Below are 23,971 nucleotides of genomic sequence, written 5' to 3' on the forward strand. Positions count from 1 at the left end.
AGAGAGAGAGAGAGAGAGAGAGAAGAGAATATGAATGAGAAATGCTAGAGGGAGAAAGAAAGGAAAGAGAGGATGGGAGGAGAGGTCACACGATCACACTTTGTCTTTAACCATCTTTGGGAGAATTAAGTACCAGACCAAAAGGAATCAATAACTTCCCTAAAGCAAGACATTTATTTAGCCATGGTATAATCAAAGACAGTTTAAATGGAAACAAAAAAGTCTATAAAGACATGGAAAAGTGAACCTCCTCCAATTCTTGAGTCAAAATCTTAAACCACAGAGGTTTAAGTACTGGGATTCCAGGTGTGCCTCACCATGCCCAGCAAGACAGGGATTCCTGAGCTTAATCTCTATTAGAGTCAATAGAAGAATTTGTAAAGCACAGATGAGTGAAACTTAATGTCTTTTAACATGTGTCTTTTATAGTTTATTAATATTTTGCTATGATGTTTAAACTTGTCTAAAATTTTGAAAACATCAGGCATTGCACCTTAGGTAACAGGTAATACACCTATTACAATAATACTTTTATGGACAAATTATATTTGAATCAGATAATTTCAACTTACAAAATCTTTATTTTTTGTAAGCAAAAGGACTTCCTTAATTGACTTGTCTTCACTGTCGTTACCATATTTAGCAGAGCAGTCATATACGAGGTGATATGGTTCCACATATTAATTTTGCCGTTTCTTTGGCCAATTTTTTTTATTCCTCAAGACAGTCTGAAGTATCATTTAGATCTTATGTCATTAGTAAGCCCAGTTATCCTTGAAATGTTTTAACAAGCATGCAGAAATAAATGAAATTGTACTATAAAAATAATTAGTGTTTGTGCAACTCACTCCTAGGAAAAATTAAAAGACAACTCCTAAAATAAACTAAAGGGGCAACCCTCTTATAATCCAGATGCAACTCATGTCTGCCAGTCTCAACTTCTGATAGCTTTTATTCTCTTTCTCTCTCTCCTTTTCCTCCTCATCTCCCCCCTCCCCCTCTCTCTGTCTCCTGTGTGTGTGTGTGTGTGTGTGTGTGTGTGTGTGTGTGTGTGTGTGTGTGTGAATAGAGATGGAATCCAACGGGCGTTCTGCTTCTGAGCTACATCCCCAGCCCTGCTTTATTTTATTTTGAAACAGGGTCTTACTAAGTTGGTGATAGCCATGCTAGGTTTCTGAGGCTGTCCTTAAGCCTGTGCTCCTCCTGTCTCAGTTTCTAGGTACTGGGACTGCAGGCCTCACCACCACACTGGCTTCTTTTATTCTCTTAAATCTTGGCAGTATTCAGAGAGGGAGATGAGAGCCCAGTGTGTTGGCTTTAGTTAAAGATAAGGAAAGGGTATGAGAACTTAGCTGTTCAGATGTTTTTATTGAAACTCACTTCTGTGAGGAATATTATTGTGATGATGCTGTCTTCTGATCTTCTGGGGCCTTCCACTGAAGTCTTGTAGAGATGATGTAAAGTCTCCGGGAACTGTGGGAAGTTGTGTTCACTGAGAGTTCTGTTAAGAAGAATAGGGCACTGAATTAGCAAAGGGCAAAAAAAAAAACACCACACAACAAACCAAAAAAACCACCACATTCTACAGCAGCAAGTCCTGGTTGTGATGAAGAGAACCGTTACCCTCATTCTTTTTTTACCTCCCATATTAAAAAAAAATAGTATTCTCCAACATTCCCTGATCTAAGGTAAACTGCAGCCCTTCTATGAGTCAAACACATTCGTGTCTGGGGAATGATACATACCTGCCCCCTGCCAACATTTCCTTCCTTAACGTCACTCTTTACTCTTTGCCCCATCTCTCCCACCCTCTCTGACACAACAGGAGGGCCTGTTTTTGTGCAAGCTCCCATCAACACTTGACAAAAGGGAGAAGAAATTAATATCTGAAGCTCAATCCGAGATGGCCGCACCAGTCACCTTTGTGGTTTGGGGTCAGGCTATTCCTTTGTGTCATGAGGAGGAGAGTTTGGGGTCACCCTGGGTTCCTCAGGAAGAGAGATGGTGGGCTCTCATTCACTCAGCTATTCTCTAAAAACACCTGGGCGGTGGATGGCTTCACGGTTATCTTGGTACCCTGGCCTGAATCAGATTGGTAGAGTCAGGATGGGGAAAGATAGCATGACAGAATTGTCATTTAAAGACTCTGTGTTGGTCCTCTGAAGCTTTAATGTGCATACCAGCCCCAGGGGGAAACTTCTAACATAAGATTCTGAACTTTATGTTGCAGACAGTGCCGGCGAAGCTGGCCCATAGGTCACACTTGGAGTAAGAAGATCCAGAGGTGCTAGGGACACGTAACTAGTGACCACTCCAAGGTTCACATATGATAACCTTTTATGCAGTGAGCTGTGTTCCTGAACTGTATGCAGCAGCAAGATGTCATTTTTAGAAGCACCCAGGGACCACATGGGCTGTGCTTTTTGGGTCAGTCACGATTTCTAATGGTCTGCATTTGCCAAGGCCCTGTATTTTGTTTCTTTTTTCTTTTCTTGTTTGGTACTGGATATGGAAGCCAGAGGAATTATCCCAGCCCCCCTTTTAAAGAAAATTTTGAAACAAAATCGCCCTAGGTTTCTGAGAGTCTTGATAAGTTGCTGAGGCTGACCTCAAATCTGCTATTATTCTGTCTCAGCTTCCCGAGTACTGACATTACAGGCATGTGTCAAAGTGCCCAGCTATAATTTGATTCTTGATAAGAAAATCTGTTTTCTAGGATTGGAAGATTGTTAATTACTAGAGGACTAACTAGAAATACCCTTTTTTGTACAAGAAAAAAATATATTTTCTAGAATCTCTTTGGCTCATTGAACCCAGGTCTTTATTGGACCTCTTTAAAGTATACCAAGAACGGTCTGACATCTAGAGTAAAATTCATCTCACATCAGAGGGGAAGAAACAGATTCACCTTGAGTTCACTGTATTGGAAAGAGAAGCTCGTCCTGTAGAGGGAGGGTAATTAGGAATCTGTATTATCTAGTAAGAGGGAAGAAACAGGAAAAAAATCCCCCAATAAAATCCCTCAAAAGAACAGCAGCTTTTATGCTCTGGGACGGGCCACTCTCAGAAAGCGAAAGGCGATATGTTTTCTGTCACAGGTGGAGCTAGAGAGAAGTTGGGAAACAAAGGGAACTTCAGATAAACAAGGAGGGAGACCAGCAGAGCAGAGGAAGGGACTTGGCGAGGGAGTGGAGAGGACAGAGGGGGACTTGAGGAAGGAAACGACTTGAGTAATGCTGTGTACAGAGATGGAGCCATCAGTTCCAATCTCAATAAAATATATGGGGAGGAGGAGGGAGTGGGTGGGATCCAGAGGGAAACACACCAAGTGCTGTGTGCACGTGTGTTTCTACAACCCGGAACCTCATCGTGATGCATATTACGGTGCACCAACAAAAGTGTATTAAAAATAACCGAAGAAGTAGAAGCCAAATGGCAATTCAGATCATTAAGAGAGATGTAGAAATCGGAGTGGACGACTGTGTTCTCACCGGACTTACTTGAAGGAAAATGGAGGAGGTGGGAGAGACCAAGAACCCCGCACAGAACCTCTGCTGTTCTTACTTGGCAATGAGGTAGACCCCATGATGGTGATACAGTGCTTGGGAAAACTGGTTCCAGCAATTCTTCTTCTTTAGAGCAGCATCCACCTCTTGTAGTCCAGAAGAATTCAGCAGAGCCCTCAGGGCATCTCGGGCATAGCTAAGCCCCCCCCCCCAAAAAAAAGACCAGTCACCAAAGGATCTTCACCCTTCACATAACTAAGCCTCTTTATCCCATCTGAAGCAGGATACAGGTTTTAAGAAAAGGGATGTTTTCAAGGAAGCAAATTGCTAAAGGCTTTTCATCTCCCTAATCAATAAGGGATAGATGGTTAATTTAACTAGCACATGGAATCTAGGGTTGATCTGAGAACCTCTTACTGGTTACCTAACTTATATGCAAGAGATGTTCAACAATGTAATGACTTGCTAAAGGTGCCAGTTTCTTCCTTTGCTGGATGCCACAAATAAGTAGGATATGTTCTCATCTCTTTGGGATGATTCCACATATATCTGTTTAAAGGGTAGGAAGAGGATTATCTTTTTTTTTTTTACTTTTTAGCATTGAACCTAGGGACATTCTACCTCTGAGCTACACTCCCAGCCCTATTTTATCTTTTTTATTTTGTGTGGTACTGGGGATAAAACCCAGGGACATTCTATCACCGAGCTACACCCTCAGTCCTAATTTTTATTCTTTATTTTGAAACAGGGTCTCACTGAGTTGCAAAGGACTTCACTAAGTAGCCGAGGCTGTTTGCGAACCTTGATCCTCCCGTCTCAACCTCCCAAAGGTTGGGATTACCATGTGCGCCACTATGCCTGGCTTATGTTTTTATCTTAAAAAGAGTTTCTCTTAGTTGTTGAGGATTTCACTAAGTTGTTGAGGGCCTCGCTAAGTTGCTGAGACCGGCCACGTATCTTCAGTCTTCCTGTCTCAGCCTTCCAAGTACTGGGATTACAGGTGTGTGCCACAGGATTATACATCTTAATGGGAGTGGTCATGTTTTAGAACTCTGCATGCTTTAGCTGTCCAAACCAGACCAAGCAAATAGTCAACAGTTGGTTTGTGATTTCCCTATAATGCAGCAAAACCAACTGTATATTCACCCGGGCAAAACTGAACTGCCGTATCCTTCTCTGTGTGGACAGGGGCGTGAGGTCATAAGTTCAAACACAAGACAGCTTTACTGCTCACAGTGTACATTTGTACACACACACTATTTTGTTTTACGTGTGCACCAGCCCCGAGAGGTTACTATCACAGGATAAGTGAATGGCAGAACCTGAATGTGCCCCGCCCTTCCCTGGTCCTCCCTGCTCCCTCCTCCCTGTTATCTGCACAACAGGGATGGAGGGTGTTCTGTAGTCGTGCCTCCTTATTGGCTGCACACTGTGTCCTGGCTAATGTCCAGACACTCAGATGGTGCTTTCTGAAGGCATTCCACCCTTCATAGGAAAGAGAACTAAGATAAATGAGGGTCCCAGACACAGGACTGCCAGGAACCCCATGTGCCCCTGAGGGAGCTGCTGGATCTGTTTCTTCTCCATTCTGCAGTACTTAGCGTTCTCACAGAGGCCTGTCTTGGGGTAGCACTCTCAGCTGGCTGCTGTAGAAGAGTTGAAGGAGGAGCTCCATCAGGAGCTGGGGGAAGAACTGGGCCACCGCTTTCTTATAGGTAGCTGCAGGCAGAAATGTGCACAGGGCCTGGGATGCCTACAAGTGAAGAGAAGGGAGTTAAAAAGGGAAGTCTCCCTCTAAACCCAATCAGGATATCCAAGGCCATATGTATTGCTTTTTTTTTAAATTACTAACCATGGAGTCATGACCCAGCTAGCATCCTTTGGTAAGGGGCTTCCAAAGCACTATTACCCACCAACCCCTTCCCCTTTCCCAGCTGCTAATCCAGTGAGAAGCAAGCTGGTCTGCAAAGAGGGCAAACATCCCAATGTCCATTTTATATGTGGCCATAAAGGGTAGTCCTACTAATAACCCAGGTCCTCCCTATGCATAAACAGTGCAGGCAAGTGAAATGGTAAGCAGATGTGAGCCAGCTCATTGACAGGTGATGGATGTACTGACCCTTGTGGTACCTGCCAACTAGAAGTGAGCATGCCAGCACCTCACCCCTTGAAGCCATGCTATTCCTTTCTATTATATCTCTGTGAAGGACCTCTTAATTTACTGCCAACCACGGCAACTTGGGTCCTTGGAGAGACATAATGATGGACACAAGTACAGTTAGAACTTCACCTGTCTATTCAAGTCTATGATGCAGATGACGGCTACTTTCTGGTATCAGCTCCTTCTCGTGTGCCCTTCCTGGGGTCACACAGAGAGGTTGGTCTCCTCACGTCCACTCCCACACCAGGTAAGCTTCTTGCACTACAGGGCTTTTGCTTCCAGATACATGCAAGGGTCACCCCCGCCTGTCCCAGAGTTCTGGTTCAATGTTGCCTCGGCAGAAAGGGGTCCACCCTGAGCAACCTACCTAAACCATCCCTTTCTTTCCCCCACCCCACCCGCTCATGGTCCTTCTGACATATGTCACACAGACTTATTTCTGATCTCTGCCTCTTAGCAAGATAGAAGTTCCGCGATGAGGTGTTCGAGTGGGTGTTGGAGAGGACAGCTGTGTCGGGAAGTAAAGGACGGGGCTGGGGACAGCACCATCAGGAAGACAGCACTGAGAAGATGCCTCAGGCGTCCCTTACTGCCACGGGCATCATGTTGGTGGCATCCAGAGAGGAGCGTCTTCTATCCATTGAGTTGTCCTCCTTCTCCCCCGGCTTCCCTTTGAGGATTAGCAGGATTGTCTTCAGCACCAGGGGCGCGACGCTGTACTCTGAACCTGCCGCTTGCCACATCAGAATCAGGGTGCTGTGAATGCAAAATGTTGAGCTTACTGACATCTGAAGTTTGTTTTTCCAACATGAGTGACATGAGTCTGGAAAAAGACCGTACGGGTTGAGTCTCAAACAAATTGAGATTCCCATTTCCAAAGAATCCATACATATATTATCCTCAAAAATAGAGGGAGAGTTTCGGTGAAAAGAATGCAGGGGCGTTAAACCATGCCGTTGAAGTTCACCCAACTCTAACCGCGCCTACATAGGCTCAAGCTCGTTCCCTGATACCCCTTACCCATCCAGCTCAATGTCAAGAACTGATCAATTTTCTGGACCCGAACTCTGTTCCACCACTTCATCCATTCCTGGACCCTGTTTGTTCAGGAATGGTGGTGCATTTAAGACTAACATTGGTATACAGATTAATATATACTCTTTTGTGTGAAGTACTGGGGATTGAGCCCAGGGACATTCTTCCTCTGAGCTACACTCCCAGCCCTTTTTATTGTTTTTAATTTTGAAACAGAGACTCACAAAGTTGCTGAGGGTCTAAGTTGCTGAAGCTGGCCTTGAAACTTCAATCTTCCTTTCTCAGTGTCTCAAGTACTGGGATTATAGGCGTGCACCCCACACCTGGATATCTATTTTTTTCCAGTACTGAGGATTGAACCCACAGCCTTAATCATGCTAAGCAAGTGCTCTACCACTGAGCTACAGCCCCACTCATTCATTAATATGTAGATCAATAGATAGGTAGTTTTAAAATCCCTAAATAAATACATAACTAAGCAAATACAATATAAAGACCCGAGTTGAGAGCCACTTTGCTGAATGTCACACATCTACTTAGTAACATGGCTGTGACTGCACCCCTGCCTTCTCTCTGGTCTCCTCGCTTCTTTCCCTATACACCTAGCCTTCATACATTATTATTCTTACCACTGTTCATCCTGAAAACTGTTGGACATCTCCATGCCAATATATTCTCGATTTCTTGTCCATCCATGCTGGATTCTGACACCCATGCTCCGTCTTTCTGCCTTTAGGTTCCTAGTTTGAGGGTCTCTTCCACCACAACATGGAGACACCCTGCACAGTGGACTGCCCTGGCTGCAGGGCTCACACTGGGAGCCACAGGACACCAGAGCTCACACGCCTGCCTCCTTTTCTTCCTCTTGTTCATACCTTCTGGCTGAGCTTCTGTGTGTCTCTCGAGCTTAGCTCTGAATCCTGGCCTTTTCTCCCCCAAGCCTCACCACCTACAGTTGCATAAGACCTGTTGGCAACTTCTTTAAGTTCATGCAACTCTAACTACACCTGCTGTCTAAGGCCCCTCAGCACATATCATTGGTAGAGGATTCACTGGAGACTTCTATCTTATTTCTATGTGGGCATATTTCCTCTGTTAAAACACAGGCAGACACAGCAGGTGCCTCAGTCCTGAATGAGAAAACATTGACTCTTAGGAAGATCCTTCCAGGAATTTTATGAATAGGGAAAGTTTTGTGAGTTTAAACTCCCTGTATAGATGGCTTTTCATTCGGTAGAAAAAGTCATATAGCTTTTATTTTAGAACTTTGTTGGTTTCAATGCCCTTTCAGAGACATGAACTTATCAACCCATAGCACAGCTCCAGAGAGAGAACAAATTCTTGCCCCTTCACGGATGAGGAAGTTGGTCCTTAGGGAGATTTTCAAATATGTGGATGTCACACAGATAGGAGGGTCTGAGGGGAGGGGTCCACATTTGTCTCCCCAGCCCGAGTCCTTTCCACAAGGTAACTTATCTTTTGCACTGTTGGTGGGAGAGTGGTATGAGTTCTAGCCTCCATCCCAGTGTGCAAGCTGTAAAAGTGGAGGGTGTGAGTTCTAAGCTCTTCTAATGAGCTTGTTAGCGTCATACTGTCCCACAGATTCACAGGGACATTTTTTTTTCTTCTTAAATATTTATTTCAACCCTGGATCATAAATTTCAGATTAGCAGTTTAGGGACAAGATACTCCTAATTATACTTGGCAATTTTTCATGTTTTATTCTTATGGGTGGGTAGAAATATCTTGTCTGTCTTTAATAAATGAAAAAAACATATGTACATTTGAGTATTTTTCAACAACAACAACAACAACAGCAACAACAACAACCCCAAATGCAAAGAAAAGAATCCATCATCAACCTGAGGGAGGCTTGTTTCTGAGGGCTATGCACTAGAATACAATTTAAAGCCTCAGACAAATAACTTCTTGGGGGGCTACTGTGTGCCAGGTAGTACATGAAGTTATGAATAACATGATGAGCCTTATAATCATCTTAGGTGACATGAAAAATGGATCTTGTTCAGAGAAAATAAACTAGGCCTGACCACAATGGATCAAGATTTGAACTCGTTTCCATCTGATTACGGAGTCTGGAGCAAAACTGCCCAGAGGGGCAGGGAATGGGGGACTTCTTACTTGTCTGCTGGGACGGGGTAGTCCATGAGTTGAAAGATGACCTTCTTGGGTGAAGTCCGAGTCAACAAGGCAATGACTCGTAGCATAGCTTGCTTCATAATGTGAGAAGAATCTTTGCATAGTTCTTTATAAATGGTATCCACAATCTTAGACACCTGGGAGAGAAATCGAGAAGTCAGCAAACATCTCCTATTGTGTGGTCACCTTTAAACCAAAGCAAGTATTAGTTGGAAAGATTCAGACTTTCTCAGTGATAACATACAAATAAGCACTAGCAGGAAATATATTTACTAGTATGACTACACAACACAAAGTTTTATTTATTTATTTATTTATTTATTTATTTATTTATTTTTGGTACTGGGGATTGAACCCAGAGGCATTTGGAAACAGGGTCTCATTAGGTTGCTGAGAGCTTTGCTAAGTTACCAGCTGGCTTTGAACCTGTGATCCTCCTGTTTCAGCTTCCCAAGTACTGGGATGATAAGTGTGTGCCACCAGGCTCAGCTTCAAAATATTTATTTAGATGAGAAATAAAGCTACAAATTGATGGATATTGATGCAGAAATCTTTTGGGGGGATGGGCACCTGAGAGAAGCTGACCAAGTGCTGTGTGCGTTATGTCTCTATCACTCTAAACTTCAATATAACGTGAGACCACAGTGCACCAGTAAAAGCATATTAAAAACAGAAAGATTAAAAATAAATGTGGTTTGGGCAGTATTATTATATAAGGCATATAAGTTTAGTAATAGAACACACACACACACACACACACACACACACACACACACACCAAGTCCTTAAAGAAGGTCAAAGCAATCAACTAGAATAACAATGGAAGTATTTGCTTCAGGAAAACTTCCTGAACACTGAAGAAGACTTGAATCTACATACTGAAGGGGTGATCCAGGAAAGAGGGGAACGCTACCACCAGGACCAGCCATCCTACAAACTCTACTCATGGGCCCCATGTTAATTTAATTTTTTTTCTCCTTTTTACCCACTCTTGAACAAGGAGGGTTCAAGCTAAACCTAGAATTTGACTTCAACCAATGAGGTCCATAGGGCTCAGGATGAGCATAAATGGACCGTCGACCAGGGCTCTACCCAGGGCCTCTTGACCAGTGTGCAGAGCCGGTGCTTCTTGTCCTCCTCGTCCTCCTGTTTATTTATTTACTCATGTATTTATTTTATGTAGTACTGGGGATTTTGCAACTGGACCCCACAAATTATGTAATCAGCCCTACACAAAGCTGAGATTTCTTGAAACTTTCTTCTAGGGTTACACAGATTTTGGTTGTAGCTGTGCTATGTTATCTCTATTAATATATTTCTTTCAAAACTTAAAATGTACTTCTTCTTTGTTTATTCTTGTTATTGTTTATTTTCTCTATTTTTGTAGCTTGTTGAAATATATACAGTAATTTGCATATATTTAAAGCGCATAATTTGAAGAGTTTTAATATAGAGATATATTCATAAAACCATCACCATAACCGAGATGAACATTAACTCCCCAAAGTGTCCAGGTATTTATTTCTTTTTTTAATTTTTTAATTTTTATTCTTTTATGTGGATCATATTGAAAATGGCATATGTTCAGACTGTGCTTGGTGCCTAATTCCTCTCCCCCCTATCTCTTCCCCCTCCCAACAATGAGTGTCCAGGTTGCAGCAAATATGGCAAAACATTAGAATTTAATATGACCATTTAATATTTTAATACTTAATATTAAATATTATACTTCAGTATGGATGAATATTCATTATAATCTTCTCTAAAAGTTTCTGTATGCTTGAAATATTACACACACACACACACACACACACACACTCACAACCCTCATTTTGCTAAAGTGACATAATAAACAATAAGAACAATTGTGTATTGAAAGAAGGAGGAGACAAAGTCAAGATATAGACTCTGGAGAACAGGCCCAGCTCCCCTCCACCCTTGTCAAGTGTCGTACCATGGTGATCTTCTGGGCGTGGTATACCAGAGTCAGTTTCAGGATGGATGCTGCCTCAGAAGCGGTTTTAGGATTAGGCACAGAGAGTTTCTTCAGGAGACTCCACACGAAGTCAGTCAGCAGTGTAGGCAGTAAAGTTTGTCCCACACTCTGGAACCAAGAGGAGAGTCATGACCTGGGCCTCACCTATAGCAACGTAAGAAAGAGCTAACCTCGTCAGACCCTCCGACAGCAATGTGAGAACGCGCTAAGCTCAGTGTCTGGGAAAAGCTCAGGGCCAGGTAGGCCCTGTGGGCCTTTGTGGGCCCCTCCTCCACTTAAAAGCAAGCAAACAAACCACACACCACATGTCATCCTAGAACGTGGTAGGCTGAGACAGGAGGAGGGCAGGTTCAAGATCGGCCTCAGAAACATAGTGAGACTATCAGCAACCTAAAGAAACCCTGTTTTAAAATGCAAAAGCAAACAAATAAACAAACAAAAAGCTGGCATGGTGGCGCATGCTTGTAATCCCCATGCCTGGGAGGCTGAGACAGGAGGATCGCACAGGTTCAAAGCCAGCCTCAGCTACTTAGGTTCTCAGCAACTTAGTGAGACCCTGTTTCCAAATAAAATATAAAATAGTTCTGGAAGTGTAGCCCAGTGGTAGAAAGCCTCTGGGTTCCATCCCCAGTACCACCAAAAAATAAAATAAAATAAAATAAAATAAAATGCATAAAAAAGGGCTGGGATATAGCTGAGAGGTAGAATGCCCCTTAGTTTAATGCCCAGTAACACACACACACACACACACACACACACACACACACACACACACAACTAAACAAAACACCAATGCCAAGTGTAGTGGTGCACAAATGGAATCCCAGTGCTAAGGATCTTGAATCAGGAAGGTCATAGGTTTGAGGCCAGCTTACAGTAACCTGGCAAGACTCTGTTTCAACATAAAAAGTTCTGAGGATAGAGGTAGAATGCCCCTGGGTTTAATCCCCAGTATCACACCAAAAGTTTTATCTGATTTTATAATAGTGTTAGTATAGAGATAACTAATCCAAAAATAATTGTATTTAATAATTTTCTTCTAATTTTCAAACAATTCAACTGCTCAGGTATTACTGGGGACATCTGCAGCCTTAGACATGAGTTTGCACAGATGAGAAACAAGCATAGTTATAGAAGATGCGGGGGGGGGTGGAGGGGGGAGTGAGGGATATCAAAGGTGTGCTCCCTTCTCTTTCCAAACCAAAAAAAGAAAAAGAAAAAGGCAGAGAGAGATCAAAGGACTACTACTGAGGTAGGAGAATTCCTAGGACATCAATTTTCTTTCAAAGCTAGAGGAAATTGAGCAAAAGTACCTGATTATGGACCTAGAAAAAAACGAATGAGCCAAACTTTCTTCTTTAGCTTTTATATGAAAGAAAGTTGTTCTTCCAGTCTTACCAATAAAGTTTTCTCCCTAAAGAGGTGGGGTATTAATCTTTTGGGTCAGTAGGGCAGGGCTGAGGTCCCAATAAGAGGGGTGAGCAGCAGCCCAGCCTTCCTTCCACTGGGCAGAGGGGTCAGGGAGGGTCAGCTTTGAAAGCCATAGAAGAAAAATCCAACCAAGATTTGAGAGCCATAGAAAAACATCGAACCACAAGGAGGCTACCAGAGCTTGGCCACATGGACTGGATATTCCAGTTTACCTTACTTACAGAAAAACCACAACTGTGTAAGGGGATGAATTTTAAAAGTCATTGGAAGAAGGAAGATTCTCTTTTGGGTACTTGTTTACTTGGTGAAGAGGACTTTTTTCTCATCTCTCTCTAGAAGGTGTAGAAGTTTCTCGCTGAAGCTTAGTGCTGTTAGGCGTTTCTGCCCTGGGAAGGCGCAGAGGTGGCAATAGCCTGCACCAAGGAACACGGGCCACTTTCTCAGGTACGAGCTGCACATGCCGCTCCAGGCAGGACCTCACCAGCCACACAGGATTGGCTGGACGCCCAGCATCGCTGCCCTCCCCTTTTGTTTCTTATGACTGAGCTGTTACATGTTCTTGGTGCCACTTGGTTTAATGGCTGCATAATATACTATGAACCTTGATAGTCCATAATTTATCACTGATCCCGCTATGTTTGGTATATACTGTGTGTGTGTGTGTGTGTGTGTGTGTGTGAGAGAGAGAGAGAGAGAGAGAGAGAGAGAGAGAGAGACAGACAGACAGACAGACAGACAGACAGACAGACAGAGACATACTAGGGATTGAATGGAATGCAGGGGCATTTTACCTCTGAGCTATACCCCCAGCCCAGCCCTATTTTATTTTTATTTTTGAGACAGGATTCTGCGAAGTTGCTAAGGACCTCTCTACGTTGCTGAGGCTGTCCTCAAACCTGAGATCCTTCTGTTTCAGCCTCCCAAGACATGGGAATAGTAAATCACCGCCATGCTGGGCTTTAATTGCTTTTCAAACAGAGTCTAAATCACAATGGCCTTCTAGTGTGTTCATTGAAAATTATGACACCTGAATGGCGGTGGGACGCCTGAGTGGGAAACCTCTTAATTGGTGACTCCTTTAATTTTTGCTGAAAAATGAATAAAAAGTTCTGCATTTTTAGTGAGCTAGTTGTTTGCCAAACAAAATGAAGATTAAGTAGGAAACGCTATTTCATTTGTATCGTATAACTTTTGAATCAATAACATAAATAGCTTTATATGAGAATAATAGCCATGATTCTATTAATAGCTTAGACAATCAGAAAATCAAGTGGTCTGTGTATCATTACTCTTTGTTTCACTGAATTTTTTTTATTCTCGGCACTAGGGATTGAACCCAGAAGCCTTCTACCTCAGAGCTATACTCCCAGCCTATTTTATTTTTTATTTTGAAATAGAGACGAAGTTGCTGAGTCTGGCTACAAACTCATGATCCTCCTGTCTCAGCCTCCCAAGTCCTGGGATTAAAGGTGTGTGTCACTACGCTGGCTCACTGAAATTTTTTTTTTTTCTTTTTTTGCGGGTTTGGGGATGGAACTCAGGGGCATTCTACCTCCGAGCTACACCCCCAGCCCTATTTTTTACTCTTTATTTTGAAACAGGGTCTCACTGAGTTGCAGAGGGCCTCACTAAGTAGCTGAGGCTGTCTGAGAACCACGATCCTCCTGTCTCAGTCTCCCGAATGCTGGGATTATAAGTGTGCGCCACCACGCCTGGTTTCACTGAAGTTTTTAAAAAGCAAGAAATAGTCATCAGGAGCATGAACTTTGGTGAAGTAAGCTGCTACGGAGTGTGATGATAACGTAGGAGGAAAGCCGCAGGGCAGGCAGGCCGGCGACCTGGGCGATTTTGTTCTTGTCTCCTTGCAAGGCCTTCGGTTGGAATTCTGCATCCAGGGAAGGGGTCAGGAAGCTTCCACTTCCACGCTGGCTGTAACTGGCTGCAGTATCTCTTTCCATGCCAGCTGCATTAAGAACAAGAAAATAAATAAAACGTATTTCCTGTACCAGGAAAGCCAGACGCTTTCCATACAGATGGCCTTAGTTCAGGGACAGTGGCTTTACAGAATTTTGTTTTAGCGGGGCGTGGTGGTGCATGCTCGTAATCCCAGTACTTGGGAGGCAGAGCCAGGAGGATCACAGGTTTGTGGCCAGCCTCAGCTACTTTTATTTTGTTTCCTCTTAGAAAGAAAGTGCTTTCTCCAGTTTCTTTTTCCTGCCCACTTCTAAAGATCTCAAGTATTCTGAATATGCTACTCTTAGTCACACAAGGTGCTGTGATGGCACGGGCTCATAAAACCTTTAAAAGAGGCCCTGTGCCATGCGCAGGGTGTAAATCGCCCCTGTAGGTTGACCACCTCTCAGACACAGAGAGGCCATCAAATGCATGGTTCAGAGTACTAGAGAAGCTGTGAAGTGGGGAGTTATTTATCAAAGGGTGCAGTTAGAGGAACTTTTATTTTGGTACTGGGGATTGAACTCAAGAGCATTCTACCTCTGAGCTACGCCTCCTGCTGTATTTTATTTCTTCTTCTTATTATTATTATTATTTTGGTGTTACTGGGGATGGAACCCAGGGGCTTTCTACCTCTGGGGTACACTCCCAGACCTATTTTATAATTTTATTTGGAAACAGGGTCTCAAGCCAGAGGAGGCTAGCTTCGAACCTGTGAGATCCTCCTATCTCAGCCTCCCAAGCGCAGGGATTACAAGCGTGTGCCACCATGCCTGCCTATTTATTTATTTATTTTTAATTTTTAAATAGGGTCTCACAAAATTGCTGTGGCTGGCCTTGAACCTGCGCCGCTCCTGTCTTAGCCTCCTGTCTCAGCCTCTCAGCCAAGGATGATAGGCATGAACCACCACCGTGCCCCGCTCGACTTACAGAACTTTGGAGAAGAGCTGAGGAGTAGTGTGCCGGGAAAGCCAGATGTTTTCCATACAGGTGGCCTTAGTTCCAGGGAAGGTGGCTTTACAGAATTTTGTTTTAGCCCAGCGTGGTGGCTCACGCTTATAATCCCAGTTCTTGGGAGGCTGAGACAGGAGGATCATGGGTTCGCGGCCAGCCTCGGCTACTTAGTGAGCCTCTCTGCAACTTAGTGAGACCTAGTTTCAAAATGAAAAATAAAAAAAAATATAGCTGGGAGTATAATTCAGAGGTAGAATGTACGTGGGTTCAATCCTCAGTACTTAAAAAAAATCTATGATAACTTTGAGGTTTGAATGTTCTTTATAAATTCTGGACATGACTCTTTTAAGTGAGTTGTATTTGCAAGTATCTCACAGTCCTAACTTAGCAACTAATAGCATCGTTTAAAGAGCAGAAATGCTCAATTTATCATTTCTTCACTTATGTGTAATGCTTTTGGTGTTGTACCTGAGAAATCTTTGCCTACCCTACAGCCCAAAGATTTCTTCTAGTTTTCATGTCCATTTTAAAATTGGCTTTAAAATTGTTTTACCAAGAGATTTTTATTTTTAGTTGATATAGTGATTACACATATTTCTGGCATACAGTGTGATATTTCATTACATCCAAGGTGTGATGATGTGGTCAGGGTAGCTGGCATTTCTACCATCTCGGGTATTTATCATTCTTTGTGTTGGAGCATTGAACGCTATATTCAAGTATTCGATTGTCAGCTGTAGTTTTCCTCCTCTGTAAAAGAGCATTAGGAATGATTCCTTCTATCTAACTGCACTGCTGCATTTGATAACCCTTCTCTCTCCCTCTCCTTACCCCATTCCCAGGCTCTGGCCACCATTATTCTGTTGAATAAAATTTTATATATATTATATATATACATATATATACATATGCATATATATCAGATATGGACCTAAAGTGATCTTTTGCAAATTAATATCCAATTTTTCCCATACCATTTATTGAAAAGTTTATTCTTTCTTCTCTGAATTCTTTTGCACCTTTGTTAAAAACCAACTGACTGGGTGTGGATCTGTTTCGAGAGTCTATTCTAACCAGCTCTGTCTGTGTTAAACACAAGTGATGGCGGTGCGTATCCCTGTCTTGTTCCAGATCTTTCGGGGAAATCACGTCCTGTTCCACCATTAAGTGTGATGCAACTTCAGGATTTTCACAGATGCACCACATCAGATGAAGAGAGTTTCACTTTATTCTCTTTCTGCTAAGAGTTTTATTTAGAGATTGGAAATGGATGTCAGATTCCATCAAGTGTCTTTTCTTTGTCTTTTGAGTTGATAATATAGTTTTACTTTTTCCTCTCTCCCTCTCTCTCTCCCTGTTTGTTTGTTTGTTTATTTATTTGTGATACTGGGGATGGAACCCAGGGGCATTCTACCTCCAAGCTACACCCCCAGCCTTATTTTTTAATTCTTTATTTTGAAACAGGGTCTCATTGAGTTGCAAAGGGCCTCGCTAAGTAACTGAGCCTGTCTGTGAACCACGATCTTCCTGTCTCAGCCTCCCAAATGCTGGGATTACTAAGCATGCACCACCACACATGGCTACTTTTTCCTCTCTTAATATGGCATATTATGCCGGGCATGGTGGTGCACGCTTGTAATCCCCGTGCTTGGGAAGCGGAGACAGGAGGATCACGCAGGTTTGAAGCCAGCCGCTGTGGCTTAAGAGACCCTGTTTCCAAAAATAAAATAGGTCTGGGAGTGTAGCCCGGAGGTAGAAGGGCTTCCAGGAACCCCAGTACCACAAAAAATATGGCATATTATATTGACTGATTTTCAAATGTTAAATTGATTTTGTATTCCTAGGATATATTCTACATAGTCATGGTGCATTCTTTTTTTTTTTTTCTTTTTTTTTTTTGGTGGTACCGGGGTTCCTGGAAACCCTTCTACCTCTGGGCTACACTCCCAGACCTATTTTATATTTCATTTGGAAACAGGGTCTCTTAAGCCAGCGCGGCTGGCTTCAAACCTGCTTGATCCTCCTGTCTCCGCCTCCCAAGTGTGGGGATTACAAGCGTGCCCACCACGCCCGGCTGTCATGGTGCATTCTTTTGGTGTATTATCATATTTAATTTGCTAGATTTACTGGGGTTTTTGCATTTATGTACATGAGAGGCCCTGGCTAGTAGTTGCCCCACTCCCTTGCCTGGTTTTGGTGTCAGAATAATGGTCCTCATGGAATGAGCTCATAAATATCCCCTTGTCTTTGCATTTCAAGAATTTTTATACAATTTGCATATTTTTCCTTAAATGGCTACTAGGACATTTCAGCCTTGAGTTCTCTGTGGATCTGAGGTTTTTTTTGCTAAACAGATTTTAACTACGAGGTCACTTGCTTTGGTGGATAGCGGGTGATATCCATTTCTTCATGAGCGAGCTTTGGTAACTTGGGTTCCTTGGTGAAGTTTTCTATTTAAGTTGCCAAATCCATCTACATTAACTTGTTTGTACTATTCCTCATTTTCTCTTAATATCCACGGAGTTCCTAGTGATGCTGTCTCTGTCATTCCTACCATCAATTTGTGTTTTTTGCTCTTTGTTTTCATGGTCTTCTTAAAGAGTCTGCTTTTGGCTTTGTTATTTCTTCATATCGCATTTCTGCTTTCTCTCACATTATTTTTTCATCTTTATTATTTCTCTTCTTCTGCTTAGTTTTGGCTTCATTTGCTTTTCATTTCCCTACTTTTGCAGATGGAACTGGTGTGAGGACTGGTGTGAGGACTCCACTGCATTCCTGGCAAGTGACGTTTGAAGTTCTGGCTCATGGGCATGAGTGTTATTAACGTGCTTTGTTGAGCTTGTTGGATTTTTTGTTGTTGTTGTTTCCTAGTTTTCAGCGTCCCTCCTCCCCACCCCACCCCCAGCTGCAGGAAGCTTCCTCACAAGCGCGTTCTCACCAGCACTCAGCTGAATCTATACAGTAGGCTCTGCAGGGCTCTGGAACTCTCTTTGTGCACACTTTTCTGGTATTCTTCCCTGGGAACTCAACTGTCTTGACCATCTTGGACTCCTGGTTCTATCTCTTCAACTCAGTGAGATCATGGGACTACCCTTTTCTGTGCTGGAGTCTATATGAGATGCTCAGGAAATTGTGGACCATACACCATCTGTTCCCATCTTCCACCTCTCAGGAGCCATTGTCCTTTATTGACTGATGTCCAATGTGTTGAGATCTATCCATCTATCCATCTACCTCTCTGTTATCTATCTATATTTTTCTTTGATACCACACTCTGGACAGAAGCTGAGGATACTACAGATATTTTTAAGCATTCTCATGAGATGCAGTTAGGTTGCTTTGAAACAGTTTGGTACGATCAAGTCGTGCATCTGTGCCTTGTTAGGGAAGCCACCTCAACATTTATTTTAGTCTTAGGCTGATTTCCCTCCATGATTAAAGCAAGAATCTGAGTATCCCAATTGATTCCCCTGGAGGAAGAAATGTTCCTTTTTCAGAAGTCCTATGGGTGAGCTCTCTCCTTCCCTCCACCTGGCGTGCCTATCCCCATCATTAACATCCAGCACGTGCCTAAGTACAGTGCTTTACAGGTATTGAAGAACCAACCATACCATTGCTAGAATTTCTTGACAATGCTAAAGAGAATCTTAAAAACCTCTTTCTAGGGCCGGGTATGGTGGCACACGCTTGTGATCCCAGCATTTGGGAGGCTGAGACAGGAGGATCGCGGTTCATGGACAGCCTCAACTACTTAGTGAGGCCCTTTGCAACTCAGTGAGACTCTGTTTCAAAATAAAGAATAAAAAACAGGGCTGGGGTATAGTTGGGAGGTAGAATGCCCCCTGGATTCCATTCCCAGTACTGCAAAAAAAACAAAAACCCATTTTCTATGAAGTGAAGCTATATATTTGGGGACAGGATTTAAAAATTCATGGACATAGAGCTTTCCTGGGACTTACAAGTAGGAATTTTAGGGACAGAGTTGCAATAGTCTTTAGAAAACGTGAGAAGCCATGCTTACCATTCTGACACCTTGCAACACAGAGCAGGTGGTACATGCCTATGGATGCCTGTTGGACGATGGAGGGGTCAGGATGGGAACACAGGAGAGACAGCTCTGCAGCCAGGATCCCCAGACACGGAGCGTCCACACTTGTCTGATGGAGAAACAAAGGGAACAGGCACTTGCTATTCACAGTCCACACTGCTGCCCACAACTGAATCCCTTGTGTGTCAGAACAAGACTGGAGGATAAGCCTTGGGGGGATCTTAAGATCTGCTCTCAAATCCCGGCTCTGTTACTGAGTCTCAGTCTCCTCATCTGTGAAATGAAGACCAGATGTCATACTGTAACAGTCCCTGTGGGGAGAGAGGGGTTGATGTTTATGACAGAAAGTTTCTCACAAAGTATTTGAGAATAATAGGAACTCAACTAATGGCAGTTTTGGTTCCATAAAGTAGGTTCCAGTTGCCAGGCGCAAATCCCTAAAATATAGAGAAGTAAGAGGAGTGTCTTATTTCAATGTATGAACAGCACAGGAGAAAGGCCGGGCACTTACATTTAATTAGAAGTGGACAGGACAAATATTCACTGATTATCTACGTGGTGCCAGATACAGAGAGATCAGAGACTAGGCCAGTGGAAGCGCCACTTTTAATTTATTTATTCTATTTTTTATTGTGTTGTTGTTGTATAATTACCCAGTTAAGTTCACTTGTTTAGAAGACAGTGGTTTAAAAAGAAAGCTGACTTAGTGAGGTCTGTCCTTCAGTGACTAGGAGCTGGTTGATTTCAGCTCTTGGGTCCACGGTCTGAAAACCGCTGGTGTGCAGCCACCTGGTGGCAGACAGGGAGCATCGCAGGACAGAGGAGTAGGTTCCGTGGTTTCTCAAACCTGTACAAGCTGGGAACCCTGGACTGTTACACGAGAGCCTTCTGCTACCCATCTGAATGTACACATTTCATCTTTCATGGCTGAGGAGTGGGGTGTGGGCCAGGGAGTGTAAACGGTGCCATGGTGATGGAAAGAGGAGAAGAAGGAGTGGTAAAAGATGAAGCTCCGCTGTGCCTTACCTAGGACCTGAGTGCAGCTCCACTAATACACTCACACGCAGAGAGATGCATTTGGATAACCCCCTCAAACAGTTGGCGCCAAATAATTGCTAAGTGTATGCCATGTGAGGAGATGTACAGAAATAGACTAATGGTGAGGCTTAATCACCCCCAGTAGTTTCTGGTGTGAACCTTCCAGATATTTGCATGGACTCTGAGCCGCTTAAGCACAAAAGAAGTGAGAGACAGATGGAAACACTCGTAAGGTTACGAATAATGTGGCCTGTGGTCCGCAGAGAACACAGTCAGCCAGACCTGGGTCTAACACACTCATACTCTAGCCGTGGAGTATATCGCATCGCAGTTGCTTGATTTAGTCATGCAGGATATGGACTCCTCTCCGGATATCACAGCATGCCGGCAAGTCACACCAAGCAGGCGCCTCGCACTCTCAGAGCCTCACACGGGGGAGCAGAACCCTAGCAGCGCGGCCTTCAGCACCAGGAGGCGCCATTGCCTCGGTGCCTCACCTCTCCCCTGACCTTCCTGGCTGCAAAGCACAGCACCCTGCCGATGACCATCATTACTCTGTCTTGCAGGTAGTAGCTATCTTCATTCATCCATGTGGTCATTTCCTGTTAGAGAAACAAGCGTCATCTTAGCACCATGGTATCTCTGTTTCCCAAAGGGCTCTCTGGGTCTCCATCTTCACCAATTCAGGGTTTCCTGTGGTCTCCTGATGAATCCATGCTTACCCTGATTTATCTAAAAAATATGGGCCACCAATAACTGGATACTATTGCGTCCACAGTAGCAACTACATCTGGGTTTTATTTCCTTCTGTTTGACGGGTTACTAATGTCCACCTAATATAGTCATCTTCTCAGGCATGATGAGAATTTTAGTGTGTGAGAACCAGCTGCATTATTTTCTCTTTTTCTATGTAAATGCACTCCTTTAAAAAAATTATAGGATCTGCTTTTCAGCTTCCAAAGAGAACTGCAATACTATCAGATCCTGTAATGTCATCTCTCCCCACAATTACTCTGCATATCCACCTCCAGAAGTGTTCTGAGTTCTGGTTAGAGAGCACATTCCTGGGGCAGCTTGACGAGGAAGTCCTTGCTAATTTTGACTCAGTTATGCCTTTCTGTGCCTTTATTTGCTCTAACTCCTCTGTACCGGGACATATTTACCCCCCTCCCCAGGAAGAGGGCGAGACTGCGCATGCCTCGGACGCCAATGCCCGTTCCCAGCCTTCCCCAGCAGTCTGCCCGTCCACTGTGTTCAAGCCAGTGTCTGGCCAAATCCATGGTTCTTCGCCGGCTTTCATTTGACAGCCGTGCTGAAGTGCATCCCCAGGTGGAAGGATTTCTGAACCACAGACGGGCACGTCTCTGCTTTTGGGGGAAATGAGATTTCATCTTTTTTTTTGAGGATCAAACAAGTTCTGAAGAGTGGCTTTTATTCCAAGTGGTTAACTAACAGGTTCCTCAGTCCTGTCTGTTCCTCTACGTGACGACACTGTATTATCACCCCCTTTCTATTCTTTTACCTCCAAATTGGGCAAAATGCTAGTAATTTTTTCATAGGGTCATTTTAAGGATTAGAGGAGGTAACTCACATATATGGCTTAGTACCTGACCTGAAAAGCTCACTAACTGGGCGCTGTTAATAGTAGATGGGGTGGTGAAAGGAACACACACGTCCAGATGAAGAGGAGATGGTAATCACTTTATTTTGTTGAGGTACTGGGGATGGAACCCAGGGGCATCCTTCCTCTGAGATTCACCCACAGCTACTCAATGAGGCCCTCTGCAATTTAGCGAGACCCTGTTTTAAAACAAAGAATAAAGCCAGGCGTGGTGGCTCACGCGTGTAATCACAGCGCTTGGGAGGCTGAGACAGGAGGATCGCACAGGTTCAAAGCCAGCCTCAGCTACTTACAGAGGCGCTCAGCAACTTGGTAAGACCCTGTTTCCAAATAAAGCATAAAATATGTCTGGGAGTATAGCCTGAGGGTAGAAAAGCCCCTGGGTTCCACCCCTAGTACCACACACACACACAAAGAATAAAAAATAGTGCTAGAGGCATATCGTAGAGGTAGAATGTCCCCGAGTAAAATAAGTGATTTTGTTTTTTGAGCAATTTCACTTCATGAGGAGGGAGTTCAGCTACTAAGTAATTGAAGGACACACAAATAGGGCAAATTAGGACATAAGTGAAACGCAGTGAGTTCATGATATTCATGTAAAGGAAACTGCTTATTTTCCTCTTACCTTTAGGATCTGTAGTTTGTAGAGGTCTTTAGACACTAAGATCAGAAGAGTGTCTTCATAGAGATTTAAAATATTTTGGTATAAATTCTGAAAGACAAAAATGTACACCGACCTTGAATAAAAATTAACCTAAAATGTACAGTTGTGCATCTGGGTATCCCAAATTCTCCTTGCAAACAGAAAGTCAGAAAGCAGAGGTGGCTATGTTGATGAGACCTTGCCCAAACCAAATGCCACCAACTGTTCTTGAACTTAGTGATCCAGTGCGCCATGTTGCAGTGCTATGCAGCGAAGGCCTCAGGTGTTCTGACTGTAGCAGGGGACCCTTCCTACCTCCATCTTTCTCTGGTTTTGCTCTTTTTCGCAGTACTTTCCAGTAAACTCCCTGGTCTTGCTAGGTCAATTAACCAAAAGTCCCTTCACCCATGGGTTTTTATGACCCGTACACAATCCATTAAACCCCGGGCGTTGTAGATGCATAGAGTATGAGCTTCCAAGAACATCTACAAGTAGAGGCTGCAGCGCTGTCTCCTCATGATCCAAAGAAGAAAGGGCTTACTTCCTGATCCTCAGCGTCTTCCTTGCTGGTCTCCCTTGCTTTTATTTCATTAAGACTTGGTAAAGAAAATACCATTTTAAAAGATGATGCTATTATCTTCAATTGCGTTCCAAACTGCAGTGCTGGATCCACAAAACTGATGGGAAAAGATATGGTTATCAAACTAAGTTCAAGTGTAACCTAACGTCATTGGTTTCTCTTAGTGACAAGAGAGTATAAAACTAGAAAGCAAGGTCCAGCTTTGGGCTTGACATGAAACATGGGTCTTAGATAGTCTCGTAACGATGGTGCTTTACATATTCAGGAATGGATTTCTTTGTAAATGTAACCTACGGCCAGTGATTTAGAAATCAGAACATATTTCCCCCTAAACATAATAATGTAAAGAGTATTATATTTCTTTTTTTTTTGGTGGTACTGAGGTTCCGGGAAGCCCTTCTCCCTCCGGGCTACACTCCCAGACCTATTGTTACATTTTTATTTGGAAACAGGGTCTCCTAAGCCCGCGCGCGGCTGGCTTCGAACCTGTGCGATCCTCCTGTCTCCGCCTCCCAAGCGCGGGGATGACAAGCGTGCGCCACCATGCCCGGCCAAGAGTATTATATTTCTATCCGTGTCCACAAGCCCATACGAAGCTTGAGACAGTTGAATTGTATTGTTCCCACACTTTCTCTAGTCAGTGATGCTATATTTTTTTTGCATTTTAATATTTGTGGTACTGGGATGCATCTTCCAATTATTGACAAAAGAAACCTGCCCATTGTCAGCCAGAAAGATGATCTGCTGACCCACACAGTACGTAAAGATCTGGGGAGAGGATGAGAAAGAAATAACCATTGCAGCATCCGGATGGCAGGATTTGGAGGACATTTTTATTTCTCACAATT

The 23,971-nt window shown here is 43.4% G+C and overlaps 1 protein-coding gene across 1 annotated transcript in view; it reads right to left on the bottom strand.

The window, feature by feature from the left end:
- The window catches only part of MROH9 (maestro heat like repeat family member 9), a gene marked incomplete at both ends in the record, with an annotated part of 37,357 nt that overhangs the window by 10,526 nt on the left and 2,860 nt on the right, over positions 1–23,971 (bottom strand). The window contains 13 exons of the mRNA XM_080698787.1: positions 1,381–1,501; positions 3,565–3,702; positions 5,117–5,259; positions 6,258–6,423; positions 8,842–8,996; positions 10,814–10,963; positions 12,254–12,269; positions 12,588–12,699; positions 14,073–14,249; positions 19,215–19,350; positions 20,777–20,881; positions 22,526–22,612; positions 23,085–23,220. Of these exons, the coding sequence (XP_080554913.1) occupies positions 1,381–1,501; positions 3,565–3,702; positions 5,117–5,259; positions 6,258–6,423; positions 8,842–8,996; positions 10,814–10,963; positions 12,254–12,269; positions 12,588–12,699; positions 14,073–14,249; positions 19,215–19,350; positions 20,777–20,881; positions 22,526–22,612; positions 23,085–23,220 (1,642 nt within the window). The remainder of the gene's footprint in view (positions 1–1,380; positions 1,502–3,564; positions 3,703–5,116; positions 5,260–6,257; positions 6,424–8,841; positions 8,997–10,813; positions 10,964–12,253; positions 12,270–12,587; positions 12,700–14,072; positions 14,250–19,214; positions 19,351–20,776; positions 20,882–22,525; positions 22,613–23,084; positions 23,221–23,971) is intronic.

Source organism: Muscardinus avellanarius, assembly GCF_963383645.1.
Source record: "Muscardinus avellanarius genome assembly, chromosome: 7".
In the NCBI taxonomy this organism is placed as follows: domain Eukaryota; kingdom Metazoa; phylum Chordata; class Mammalia; order Rodentia; family Gliridae; genus Muscardinus; species Muscardinus avellanarius.